The 14,923-nt window shown below is 41.9% G+C and overlaps 1 protein-coding gene across 12 annotated transcripts in view; it reads left to right on the forward strand.

Moving 5' to 3' along the window:
* The window catches only part of FOXP1 (forkhead box P1), a 655,361-nt gene that overhangs the window by 588,562 nt on the left and 51,876 nt on the right, over positions 1-14,923 (forward strand). For all 12 annotated transcript variants that reach the window (XM_040408625.1, XM_040408629.1, XM_040408630.1 and 9 more), the window contains one exon: positions 10,810-10,914. In XM_040408625.1, coding sequence (XP_040264559.1) covers positions 10,810-10,914 — 105 coding nt within the window. The remainder of the gene's footprint in view (positions 1-10,809; positions 10,915-14,923) is intronic.

Here is a 14,923-nt window from a genome sequence, read left to right on the forward strand (position 1 = left end):
TAAATTGCACTCAACATGGCCACCAACTTTGATTTTCCTCATCTTTGCTCTTTGAAGAATAAATCCCAAATTTGTTAAAAAGTTTTACCACCTTCCTGGCTATTGCAGGTATCCGTTCTGCACCAGAGTTACTCTGCATGTCCTTTGCTTGTCGAACATCTCATTGTTTGCCTATGTAATTTGCCTATTTTTATGGTGGAGCATCTTTGATTAATTGGAAGCCCTGGAATTACACCACATATCAAGTTCGAAGCTCACCTCTCGGAAACATTTTTAAAATGGGCTCCACAGCATTGTTGCAAATGCATGTTGTATTATAATGCCTTCTGCTTCAGTAATGTGACAAGATCTATGTTGTTCCCTCCGCACAGCAGGGAAATCGCTCCTTCCCGTCTATGCAAGAAGTGACGAAGCACTTGCTGTGGTACACGGGGGGTTAACCTGCAACAATTACGGTCTTTGGCTTCCCTGCCGATCATGTTGTAAGGTGCATGCCATCCATTTGCTGAGCTGATTGAATTACGGTGCATCTTTAACCGTAAGTGAGCAATATATTACACAGAAGGATGCACATTGACTTGCTTTAAGCAGCCATGACATTCTGCTGGATACCGGTCTCGATTTCTATTTAACACACACAAACCAGAAATGAAAAAAAAAATACATGCAATTCCCATTTCAGCAAGCAAGACGGTATTCGGTACAGTCAGTGGAATAATATAGTATCGCTGTGCACTTGGGTGTGAGAAGAGTGGAGTTATTGAATTTCATCTTTCAGATTCGGCATTGTCCCATCATCTGGAAAGTAAGGTCACAAGACAAAAGCGTGTGAGCTATCTGCAATACGCACATAGATCCTAAAAATACCTTAAATTATTCTCCAAAAATGACTTATATTAGTGCCCAGGAGGGTAAAAAAGACAGAATAAAGCAAAGGCATAAAAAATATACAAAAATAAATGATCAGCAATTTTTGTAGACTTCTTGTCTTAAATACGGTAGATCAAATCTGGAGGTATTTGGAGGGCTGATGTAGAAGATCATTTTTTGCCCCTAGTCAACGGGCAAAGACATTTCATCATTGTGCAGGCCATGAGGAGATAAAAGTTGGTGGCCCATGTTTGTATTGGTGCTAACGAACTCTCCCTTGCTGGCAGATGTTGGTTGAAGAGTGACCAGTCCACTTGGATTTGGCTCCCCGATCATTTATTCCCACAGGAGATAAGGAGGAACTGGCATTGACTTATTCCCCTTTCCCAGTTTTTTGGTGAAGTCAGGGAAATCCATTAGTCTGGATAAATCTCACCCAGTCTTCACCCCTCAAAAGCCATCTGGTAAATTGGTGGCCTTCCATTGGAATCACTTGTCCCTTTGAAAAGCCAATGTCCCTCCCCTCCTTAGGCTATATAAAATAATAATACAAACCAAATCTGCCATTTACATCAAGTAGCACATTAGCAGCGTCTCGGGGGTTTGTAGCACAGCAATCAGTTAAGGAGATAAATAATCTGATTTGGCATGACACTCCTTCTCCTCTCTTTAATTTGTCTTACACAAGGAAAATTATAATTAAATCACTCAGAGTAAAACCCCTGAGTGCAGAGGAGGGGGAACAGAAATACACAGTTTGGAAGCGATTTCCAATAGAGACCTAACTTCCCCTGTTGCGCGGCGAGCAGATATTTATCAATATTCAATGCAGTTAAAGGATGAGCGTTGCTGCGTGATTTGTGAGGTGGCTGCATCCGCTACAATCAAGTCTTGATAGGATCCCTTCCTCTTCCCAGCACAAGCACTTGGCATCATTAAGATGCAGCACTCAACGTGTTTAACATGCTTTGAATTTTTTTTTCTCTCCTCTCGGGCAATTTAATAATGTTTGTTGTGCTGATAGTACACACATCCACTCAAACTGTTCTACATTCCACAATTGCCGACATTACCGCCTCGGATAATGCATGTGGAATAGTGTTTTCTGTGATCTCGGGTGCTATTTTGACTCTAGACGAATATTTTTTTCTCTCGCTGTTTTACAATAGAGCCTCGTGTTAAGGGAAAGGCTTGACATTCGCAAGCGGTAGCGTGGAGGTTCTAGATGGCAATCCTGTAATGAGGTTGTCAAGATTTTTAAAAAAATTTTTTTAAAGGGGGTTCTCCGAGATTTTCAGATCTATGGATTATCTTCAAGATTAGGTCATCAATATGAGCTTGTCAACGGTCCGACTCCAGGTACCCCCTACGATCAGCTCTTTGAGGAAACCGTGGCACTCACTTTAGCTCTGGTGAGTGCTGCAGCCTCCTTTACAGCTTACCAAGCACAGCGCCGTCCATTGGACAGCGGCTGCGCTTGGTATCGCAGCACAGCCCCATTCATTTGAATGAGATCGAGCAGCGCTATGTGACCAATGAAGATGACGTAATTTGGCCTAGGAGGATGTCTAAGGGGTCGCACCGCAGCCTCTTAGGACAGCTGATCTGCAGACCTCCACCAATGAGATATTGATGACCTATAGGCGACCTATATCAAAATCTTGGAGGACCAATTAACACCCCATAGAATCCTAGAGTAATTGGCTATTTGAAGTGACTGTCTAGTTTCGAAACACCACCCTATTAGGAAATTTGGAGTTAATAGAAGTGGGTCCTTCGTTCAGGGTCCTCCTCTCTCAGCCAGCATGGAGGAACAGTTTAACAGAACATCTCTTGCTCGGGAGGTCTTGTTCTGTCCTACATTACACAGACAACTCATTGATTTGAATGGACGCTGTGTAATGCTTAATTTCTCCTTTTGGTGGAGCTGCAGGAAAATGTACTGCCTGTATTCCCACAGGAAACAGCTGATCGCTGGGGTCCAAGTATGGGGGCAACTTGTAATCTGCCTATTGCCAAGAGATTCCTAAACAATAAGGGGATTGTCCAAAGAGGAGAACCCTTTTGAATGTTGACTTGTTACCAGTCATCTATGAAGAAAGGCAGTTTTTGGACTAAAATAATTCTCCCTGAGAACTTCACAAAGACTTGACACATGGACATTTATTACATGGAATTATATTTTTAGAAATCCAATAGATTTGTACAAGTGTTCCAGGCCTGCACTTGCCCTTAGGGTGTAAGATATTAGTTGGTCCCATGATGTCTACCATGATATGTTGATATTCTCCACGCTCCAAAGCTTATCATATTAACTAGGTGCATTGGAAAATCCTTATTCTGCATTGCAGCTAACAGTGTTGAAAGCTCTGTCCTGGTTTTTAACTTGTGTTGCATATTATTTTTGTGTGTTTTTGGTCTTTTTTTTTTTTTTTGCTATCGCCTTGTCACATATTCCATATAGATATTATATATATATATATATATATATATATATGTGTGTGTTATTTCTCTACTATAGATATTCTTGGAGGGGTATTAGCCATTCTTTATGTTTCTGAGTAATTTAAGGGCATACATGTTGGTTACTTTATTAGTACGTTGTTTTCCATTCAAAGTTTTGCCCAAGTTACGATAAAACAAATTGCACAGTTGTAGTATTATAAATTACTTTTGAAGGGTTCTTTCCAACCACCTGTTTAGAAACCCCCATCTAATTCTTGTCACCATATGTACTCAGGGATTTGATGAATTTGTTGACCCACATTTCCACCTGTCTCCTAAATTTACTGTGCTAAACTGTAAGACGTTATAGTGCATCCCGGTAAGATAATGGGGAAGATTTACTATTGAAAATGTGCCTGTTTTCGTGCATTTTTCAGCATGCTTTGCATCACATTTACCAACTTTTTGCATACTTTTCTGAGCATTTTATGTATATCAAGCTGCTGGACCCAGTCATTGGGCCAAAACCTGCAACTCACACTTTCAGGCCTATTTAACACATCAGTAAATCGAGGACTTGTGCTGTCCATGGTCTGCATGGACCGCTCATATATCCATTGCCATGGATGTCCTCACGGGCATGGGTTTGTGAAAGAAGCCTTATTCGTATGTAATGAATCTCAAGTCTGGTCCATGTACAGATCCCAAAAGTTACATGCATGACTTATTCTTACCTCCAGCATTCATCATCATCATTGTTGACTTCGTAGGCTAATATAGTCCTCAAGTCCCTCTTGTCCTTCACGTCTTGAAGTTGACATAGTTTACAGTATCGATTATCTGGAAGAGAAGGATCATCTGGTACCAGTTAACTGTTTGTTCTTGATGTTTAATAAAATTGAGCTGTTGCTGTGACATCTGCTTTACAGCCGAGCAAATTAACTGGGGCCACACCTTATGAGCAGAAAATAAGCCATATAACCTTTGCACTTTGGAGAACCTATAGAAAACGCCAATAAAATCCAGGCTCTGCTTATCTCGCACTGTTTACATAAACATATGGAGGAGATTCTATGTCTACTGCCAGGAATTTAAAGGGATAATTGGCTGTGTAATTTCATCTCCCTGTAAGCCCTTTAATATGTATTTTGACAAGGCTCTTGGGCTCCCAAGATGAAAATTCAAGCGACAGAAATTGTAAAAATGACTTTTATTGAATGTTCTGTAAACAGGAAAGCGAGCGAGATGGGATAAGTAGAGGGCTAGACAGGGGAAAGCTGGAGCTCGGAAGCCGGAGCTAGGCATACGCTTTGGGATTGTAAGGAAATAGAATATTCTTGTTAAAGTGTGATATTTTTTAAAAGGGTTATTCTCATCTCATAAAGTGATGGCTCATTGCTACGATATGTCACCACTTTGTGATCGGTAAGGTTCTGACCTCTGAGACCCCTCGCCAATCCTGAGAACGAGGGGGCTGTAGCACAGCTATGATTAAGTGAGTGGGGTCAGCTACAGTTCCCTGCAGAGCAGCGCTCCCGGGCACCTGACTGTACAGGGGACTGCAGCAGGCCCCATTCACTTGACTGTAAAACAATGGAGAAAGTGCCCTTCACTATCAGAATCAGTGGAGGTCCCAGAGGTTGGACTCCCATTGATCATAAATTCATGAAATGTCCAGTTTCATCTCTTTATAGGATAAGAATACCCCTTTAATACTCAGAGAGGTGTAACTTGAATCTCTTGAGCAGATGGGCCTTTTTTTGTCCCTAGGTGGCATAGGGACAACATATAGAGGTTATATGATTAGACCTAACAGCTAATGATGCAATAAGCTGCTTCCAATGAGAACATTAGTATTAGTCTTCAGTCTCCTAGAAAGTAATGGTGCAGGTGTCAATGTTTTAAAGGTTGTTCTCCAGGTTTACAAAAGGTTTGCTTTATTTCTCCCCAGAGATGTGCCACTCTTGTTGCTGGGACTATGTCTGGTATTGCAGCTCATCCTCATTCATGGTCTTCTCAGAAAAGCCCATGTTCATGATTACAGCATGGTTGGTCTACATTGTGTTGGTTTTATAGGGAACCATGAGGTGTTATCTTTGCCAGTTGTCTAATAAGTACTAGGGATACCACCATAGTTGTCACTTTAGCCATATTCTGCATTTGTCAGAAGCTCTTCCATCCTGCATTCTGTCAACGAGTCCTCTTACTACTTGTTGTATTCTCTCTTTTTCCATTGCGGTCACCAGATCGTGAATTCTCCTAAGTGTAATTTTCCTTTTGTGTGTCTCTTCAAAACTAACATCGTGATGGGTTCTTAAAATGTAATTCAGAGCCGGAGCACAATTTCCACATCACAGGTGGCGTTAATATAGGCCAGTCCCCTAGGCTCTTGTCGCCACGAGTCGTGCAGCTTGTTTAGTGGCTGCATCCATATGGCAATCTGTCCCATTCATAGGAGGACTGCTGTAAATAGCTTTGCCTCTGGGTCCTGTGGTCACTGTAGTGAAAAAGATGTTAACTCTCAGTAGCCAGCAATCCAGCCGTTTGCTCCGTGTGAGTTCCCATGTTTAAATTACAGTGCGCTCGGAGGGGAATGACAAATATCTTGTTCTTTCTATGTGGTTTTTATTTTTTTGAAGACTGGTAACCGTCGAATTACCCAGCAGATTCTTAGACCTTCCTTACCATGACATCCAGAACTTGCTGCGGCAAAGACATCTCTATGTTTACTCAATTTAAAAAAAGAATGTCGGAACAAACAGCTACTATATGTTTTTTCTATAGGTGTGGTTAATCATTAGCCAGTGTAAAGAAACCAAGTTAAATCTGTGCACCAGCCGAGATAGGGCAACAACCTTGAATCTTTTACATTAATGGTCTACGTCTAACGGTGATCCATCATTGTGGCTTATCTGCAGGTTGATGTATCTCTTTGTACAATTTTCTATGGTTTTATGTTGTAGACCCAAGTGCACTCATTGTGGGCAGTATGAGTCCTAAAAGGGTTGTTCAATATTTTTTTTGAATCTGCAGGATAGCAGCCAGTTGTAGAAAACTGCCATCAAAGTAAGATAAGTGTGGGTCCCACCTCTCATGTTTCGTCATGTCCATCATTAACATGACTGTTCAGCCAACCCTCATTGGTCCTGTGTGCATAAAGGCCATCACTTCCAGTCTGATCGGAGCCAAAACCCCAGGAACTGGAAGAAAAAAGATTTGACGGTTTAAATCCATCTGCTCAATCTTTATCTCACTGACATCTCCCATTGGAGGGAGTGCCAGGAGGTCCCCATAAATATTAGATGGTTGGCTGATCCCGCTGAAATTGGTGGGTAAGGCCAACATACATCTACTGAAGATGTCTAGCTCAAGCTATGTTCTTTTTTTTTTTCTGGGAATATTGTCCCTAGAAAGAACTTTGGCACTAAATGGACTAGTTCTTGCTTATGAAACTAATGTAAAAGATTGGTGATGTTACCCATAGCCACCATATCTTTTGTCCTTCTGAATTTGAGTGGGCAAGACTTTTCATTTGACCGAGAGTCTAGTTAGCCACCAAGCATTAGTCATATTTTGACCAACTGGTAGTGGCTCATCTCCTCACGGACAAAGGATAGGACAAATAAAATTTAACTGCTTAATCCTTGTCACCCCTACATCTGCCATCATTGGACAGTTGAGACGTTCCCATGTACTCTAGAGGGTTGGCTGATCTTGCTGAACTCAGTGAGTTCAGGCAACATATATCCACTGAACATGTCTAGCTGAAGCTACATTACAGCAGAGAACCACTTTTTGTCAGGGGGCATTGTCCCTATGAATGAATGGACTTGGCACCTAATTTACTAGTTATGAAACTAGTGTAAATGACGGGTGTTGCCCATAGCCACCATGTCTTTTGCCCTTCTAAATCTGAGTGGGCAACACCTCCACTTGTCATTTGACTGAGAACCAATTAGCGACCAAGCATTAGTGATATTTTTTTACCAACTGTAAAGGAACACTTCATTTCCTAGCTTCCAAAAATAAAGAAGTGATGATGTACAACAACTACCCCGATTTAGAGAGTAGTGAGGTTTCCTGAACCATGAAAGTCTGAACGATTTGACACATGTTAAATTTATCCTCAGATTTGTGAGTCAGTGTCTGGAGGTGAACACAATAGAAGCCACCATGGTCCAGAAGGGAGATTTAATTTACAGAAGCTTAATTAATGCGTTATTAGATTATCAAATTTGTGTTTATTTTATCATTTTCCCAAGTTCCATTTTCTTCTGGCATCTCAAGCCTCTGCTATAATAGCCCTTGATCTATATAGAAGGCTCTATTTATTCAGAGTTACCAAATTCCTTTCAGAAGAAATGACTTTCTGCAACACCTAAGGGAGCTTACACCCCTCCCATCTAAATATGGTTCATCAGTTGGTGGGGCTGTTCTGTGTGTCTGAAAAGCACGTGTGTGGGATCAAAGCATCTCATGACTTGGATCAGTGCAGCTAAATCACTACATATCGATTGGAAGATTTCTGAAGGATTAACTCCTTGCTGTAAGCCCTCTAGTGAACTTCTATGAAGAGCGTAAGGTTCTATTCCCCTAATTGGGCAAAAAGCGGGACGATTTTTGAAGCAAAGCATGAGGCCCACTTCAAGACTTTTGTCATCTATACCAGTGTTTGGTCTGTCATGTGTTAGTCTATCCCATTGTAAGAGAATTTAAAATAGTTTTGTATGGTCTTGAGATTCTATGAAGGATATTCTGAAAGGGCCTGATAACCAAGAATTTGGTTGGACATCCAAAACCTCCAAGAGTCTAGAAAATTCCAAGGCACGTTCCTTTTTCTAGAACAAAATGTTGTCTTTTTTTTTTTTTTTTTTTAACCTGACCCATCTATATTGGCTGAAGCTGCTATGTAATGTCTAGGCCCATTTTCTTCTGCTGTGGTGCTACACAAAGAGTTCAACAGGCTTATCGGAGACAAGTGCCATCTGATGTGTCAGGCAACTCCTTAATGCTTCCTGCTCTACTAAGATGGCACATAAATCTGTCTAAGGCCTCATGCACACGACTGTTGTGTGCATCCGCGGCTGTTGTTCCGTTTTCCGTCTTTTTTTCGCGGACCCATTGACTTTCAATGGGTCCGTGGAAAAATCGGAAAATGCACCTTTTGGCTTCTGCGTTCGTGATCCGTTTTTCCAGTCCGTGAAAAAAATAGGACCTGTCCTATTTTTTTCACGGACAACGGTTCACGGACCCATTCAAGTCAATCCGTTACTGATATTACAACCATCTGCATCCGTTATGAATGGATCCGGTTTTATTATATTTAACATGGCCAAGATGTATCCATAATGAACTCCATTGAAAGTCAATGGAGGACGGATCCGTGGCAGATTGTGTCAGAGAAAACGGATCCTTCCCCATTGACTTCCATTGGGGTTTATGCCGTCTTGCTCCGCATCCCAGGACGGAAAGCAAGCTACAACATGTTGCGGTTTGCTCTCCGGTATGGGAGCACAACTAAACGGAACGCATTTTGGAGCACTCCATTCTCTTCAGTTCAGTTTTGTCCCCATTGACAATAAATGGGGACAAAACGGAAGCGTTTTTTTTCCGATATTGAGACCCTATGACGGATCTCAATACCGGAAAACTAAAACGCTAGTGTGAAAGTAGTCTAAGCTAAGCATGAATGTTCATATGGGATTTGGAGGTCGTAATTGCTAAATGAAAAACTTTTTCCAAAAACATGGTAACATAGTTTGTAAAGCTGAAAAAAGACATCCATCCATCCAGTTCAGCCTGTTAGGCCTCATGCACACGACCGTTGTTGTGTTCCGTTCCGCAAAATGGGGTTCCGTTGTTCCGTGATCCATTTCCGTTTTTGTTTCCGTGTGTCTAACTTTATTTTTGGAGGACCACCAGACATAAAGGAAGGTAAAAAAAAGTCTAAGACAGGTTTGCCATGCAAATAATAGGAATAAAACGGACGCGGAAGCGCATGACAATCTTGAATGGGTCCGCAAACCGTTTTCCGCAGACAAGAATAGGACAGGTTATATTTTTTTTGACGGACTGGAACCACGGCTCACGGACGCGGATGGCAATCCGCATTTTCAACGGCTCCATAGAAATGAATGGGTCCGCATCTGAAACGCTAAAATCGGCGGAACGGACGCAGAGACAAACAACGGTCATGTGCATGAGGCCTTATCCTGCAAGTGATTCCAGAGGAAGGCAAAATAACTTGAACTCTTTTAGGGAACTCACCATCACCACCTCCTCAGGCAGAGCGCTCCATAGTCTCACTGCTCTTACCGTAAAGAATCCTCTTCTATGTTTGTGTACAAACCTTCTTTCCTCCAGGACGCAGAGGATGTCCCCTCATCACAGTCACAGTCCTGGGTATAAATAGATGATGGGAGAGATCTCTGTACTGACCCCTGATATATTTATACATGGTTATTAGATCTCCGCTCAGTTTTATTTTTTCTAAACTGAATAACCCTAGTTTTGATCTTTCTGGGACCTGTAGTCCACCCATTTCAGTTATTACTTTAGTTGCCCTCCTCTGAACCCTCTCCAGCTCTGCTATGTCTGCCTTGTTCACAGGAGCCCAGAACTGTACACAGTCCTCCATGTGTGTCTGACTAGTGATGTGTAAAGTGGTAGGACCTATGTTCTCATCACGGGCATCTATGCCTCTTCTGATGCAACCCATTATCTTATTGGCCTTGGCAGCAAGCTGGCCTGACACTGGTTTCTAGAGTTAAGTCCTTTTCCATGTTCAGTGTTACCCAGTGTTTTACCATTTAGAATGTACGATCTTTTTGCAATTATTCGATTCTTTGGTATATCTGTCAAAAAGGATTGCTGTTTCAGTACTTATGGTGGGTCCTGTAGTAGATTGTCACTAATTAATGAGGTGGTAGAGCATCTGTAGAACTCTGTCTTTTTGCCCCATATAGGTGGTTAAGTTCAAAGTTCTGTGTGATTCGGGAACATCTACTGCCAGATAAGGGATCCCATACGTGGTAATCAAGGCCCAGTGAGCCCATTAATGATCCATTTCTAAGCAGTAACGCCTCATTATATTGTGGAGCTTTCTATATCCCACCCATGATCCTCGGTTCGTCAAAATAAGCATTTTAAATTTGAAATGTCCTTAGGGACTAGACTGGCCCCAAGAGAACTGGTACGTATGGGGTGTCTTAAAGGGTTAATTCCTAGGGCCTGTGACTCATGCTATAAAATGTTGTTTTTCCTGCAGTGTCAGAAACACAAAAGAACAACAGGTCGCCACTTGTTTTTGCATCCAGGGCATTATTACGAACAACACTTCATATTGCATTACGGAGCTATTTTTATAAGCTATGTTCCTCTTCGGTCTCGTCGGGGCGTCTGGGGATTTTCTATCTGTTTGTTTGTGAATAATTGCAATCGGCGGCGTGTTGATTACCCATCACTGATTTGGATGTATCGTTATTTTTCTTTTAGTGTAGCTCATGAGGATTACATGGCAGAATCACCCTTATATGGGCACGGTGTCTGCAAGTGGCCGGGATGTGAAGCCATTTGTGAAGATTTCCTATCGTTTTTAAAGTAAGTCTGTGTTCACATCTGTGTCATTGTCTAAAATGTTGGCATGCTCATTGTCACACAAAGCCTGACATTTATAATATTATGTTTTACTATCTTCTTTTTGTTTTTCTAATAAAAGTGTCTGTGCACTTTGAGTTTTTGGGTGTCTTTGCACAAACATCTCCAGGGACACAATATATATTTGTAGGACACATGTTTACATCTTTTCTAAACTGAGTTATAACGTTAGGTGGGGCCCAGATTCAGATGTTTTTATCGGGGCCCCGGAGCTTATCATGTGCCATTTATAATACGGGTGTTTGGGCATACTCCAGCTTCAGGGCTTGGATGTGACTGCTACTTTTGCACCCCTATAATTAACGGAGGACTGCGACTGCTACCTCTGCACCCCTATAGCTACTGACTGACTGTGACTGCTCCCTCTGCACCCCTATAGCTACTGACTGACTGTGACTGCTACCTCTGCACCCCTATAGCTACTGACTGACTGTGACTGCTACCTCCTGCACCCCTATAGCTACTGACGACTGTGACTGCTACCTCTGCACCCCTATAGCTACTGACTGACTGTGACTGCTACCTCTGCACCCCTATAGCTACTGACTGACTGTGACTGCTACCTCTGCACCCTATAGCTACTGACTGGCTGTGACTGCTACCTCTGCACCCCTATAGCTACTGACTGACTGTGGACTGCTACCTCTGCACCCCTATAGCTACTGACTGACTGTGACTGCTACCTCTGCACCCTATAGCTACTGACTGGCTGTGACTGCTACCTCTGCACCCCTATAGCTACTGACTGACTGTGACTGCTACCTCTGCACCCCTATAGCTACTGACTGCAATTGCTACCTCTACACCCCTATAGCTACTGACTGACTGCTACCTCTGCACCCCTATAGCTACTGACTGACTGCTACCTCTGCACCCCTATAGCTACTGACTGACTGCTACCTCTGCCCCCTATAGCTACTGACTGACTGCTACCTCTGCACCCCTATAGCTACTTATTGTGAATTCTACCATTGCATCCCCAAAGCTACACACTTATTTGTATAGCTAATGCCCATTGATCTTCAACCCAATGAAAAAGCTACCCTTGTTTCCCTTGTGCAAAAGACCCTCCAGGTATGTTGAATGCTAACATAATTTCTTCATATATGACTTGGGATAGGCCAGATATTTCATATCCTTTTACCCTTAGGCTGTGCTTTATACGCTTGTCTTTTCCCTCTTCTGAGTAATTTGCTCTGAAGAATCGACAAGAAGGAAGGGCAAGGGATTGGACAAACATTCTGGCGCATAAGAGTGACTGTCCACCTTCTTAGTCTGTTCGCTAGGTAGACAGTTTTTTTTTCTTTCCCAGCTCCAATTTTTTATAAACACTGTCCCCCGATGGACAAAAATATGAACCAAATCATATATTGGATCACTCATATTTTTTGGAGTTGCCCTTCGACCACCACCCAGCAGGTTTTTCTTACTCTGTTATATTTTTGTCTATGTTTTTTGATTTGCACTCTATGCAGCATCTGAGCCAGCCCTCGGAGAACATAGAGGGTTAACTGCAAAATAAGTTGTGTTGTTTGATGTCGAATTTCTGCCATTTGAAATGTTTATTTTGTGGGTGTAGTCCTGTTTGCTAAAGAATGAGGAAGTGCTAATTATGAAACGTAAGGCTACAGATGGTTTTTTCACCTGGTTTGGGATTAACTGAACTTTTCCCCTTTTCCCGCTTTTTTTTATTTTTTATTCTTTAAGACGAGATGCAAATTGATCAATCTGTCCTTTAATAAAATCATCTCGAAAACATTTCAGATATTTTTCAAAGAAAGCGTAGCTCAGGAGAAGGGAGGACTAACGAGAGCCCTCAAATGTTTTTCACAATGGGTTTTTATCGTGGGTAACATCTTGCTTACTTTAGTTGCTTGCCTAAAACTACTTGGAACATGTTAGAAAAAACATTCAAAAAGGTTCCTACAAAGAGGCTTTTGTTTAGCACTAACTGTGAGGCTGTACAGCTCACAAAGGTGTTAACTTTCAGCCCCTTAAGCACTTCCACATGAAATTCCAAGATCGATGTTTGTGGTGGGTTAAACAAAGTGTATGTTAAAGGAACCAGGTATACGGCCGGTACATGCTCGAGTAGCACGGAAATTGAATGTTGGTTTCATACGCCTTAGTTATGGTAATTTGCATGTTCGTCGTCTGTGAAATTAAGTTCCAAAGTAGAATTTGAAAATCTAACCTTTTTGAATCGTTTTTGTTAATCGATTAATTGATTAGGAAGCCATCCATCTAACACGAAACACTCACTGTTTTTGTATCTCTTGACTTGGTGATGTGGTGGGTCCACACTGGTAGGAAACTGTTTCTTTGACTTTATTGGATTAGAACATAGCCTAAAGCCTCCCACGCTTTTCAGCTAGTTGTCGGTGATGCTTGTTTGGCCAAACAACTTTTCCTCCTGACTCCCACCCTATTCACATGCATACTCAGCTTTTCCAAGCATGCATGAGTTCTCAATTAGGAGAGGGCCGCCAGCACTTCTAGTGGTGACTTATCTCTCATCATGAAAGCAAAAGGATGGCAGGTTCAGATCCAGTTTCTCCTGACTAGGGGTGAATGAATCAATTTCTAAAAGAATTGGCTCCAACCCAAATTTTGAAAAAATTTGAGGTGGAGCCAAATCTCAATTTTTGGTGATTCAATTCAGGCGCAGTTTTAAAGAGAGAGAGAGAGAAGAGAGAGAGAGAGAGAAATAATAAAAACTTTTTTAAAAAATGAGAAGATAGTAAAAAAAATACTAGACCTAGAAGACCTCAAAATATCATACACAAATGTTCAGGCCATTTGAAGCACTTTCAATTTGGATTTTGGCCCTGGATCGAATCGGTCAACTAATTTGGCCAAATTCGAACCTGAATTTTATTTTGAGTGATTTGCTAACCTCTACTCCTGAGCCTTCTTTCCCTTGATATCTGCTGTTGAGATGCCCCCATACACATTAGTCGGCCAGCCCTCCCGAAATCAATGCGTTTGGCCACCACTCATTAATTTGTATGGGCTCCTTTAAGCTGGGTTCACACATGCAGTTTTTGACCCAAACGTAGATAGAGGAAGGTCTGAGGAACCTAAGGATTTTGTCTGGCACCTACCTAGAGTGTGCCATTGCTTAAAATCTTTCTTCTAGAGTTTTTCTTACTCTTGAATACTGGCTTTAGGGGAAAAAAAAAGGGCATCATATATTTCACCAAAATTTGCTTGTATGAATTTGCCCAAGGGGAAGCCAGGACCATGGCTCCTATGGCCTTTGTTAGGTATGGAATAGAATAGAAACTAAACCATGTCCCATCAGATGCCATATTCTAGGGGCAAGCACTTGCATGCAGAAGCACCCAGAGTGCCTCGGGAACAGGCTGTAGTGGACTCTGCGTACACCACCATGTGGCATGACTCCTAAGTTGAAGTCTCTAAACCAGGAGGAATATATGTTCTTAAAAAAGCATCAGTTGACTGCATTATGTTCAGTTTTTTTAAGCTGTCACTGCGAGATTCAGGGTGCATGTATATCATTGATGCCGACATCTTTGAAAATATCTTGACTTTAATGAAGACCTCGACATCGTCCTGTCCAGATCTTAGTCTGCTGTATACCATACAGTTCAACACCTTGTAGGGAAACGGCCGGTCCAAAGTGCCTAAATACCACACTGCCCTCTAGTGCTTCCTAGGATGGAACATTTGTGCTGCTTATGTCCAGCACTGGGGATTAACCATCGAGAGTTCACAAGCCAAGTCGGTACTTGTCATTCTGAGAGCCTGAGAGGAAAGTGCTTTATGCTTGGAGGTCATGCATCGTACTTTGCTCCACGTATGTGCCCATAAGAAGAAAAAAAATCACTCCAGCTATTGAGGTTACTGGGCACGTTAATATTTCCGGAGCGTAATTTAGAAAGTATTACTTGGAGGACAAGGATCATCTTCAATTCACGCTTTTATTGAC

Source organism: Bufo bufo, chromosome 9 (genome assembly GCF_905171765.1).
Source record: "Bufo bufo chromosome 9, aBufBuf1.1, whole genome shotgun sequence".
NCBI lineage: Eukaryota > Metazoa > Chordata > Amphibia > Anura > Bufonidae > Bufo > Bufo bufo.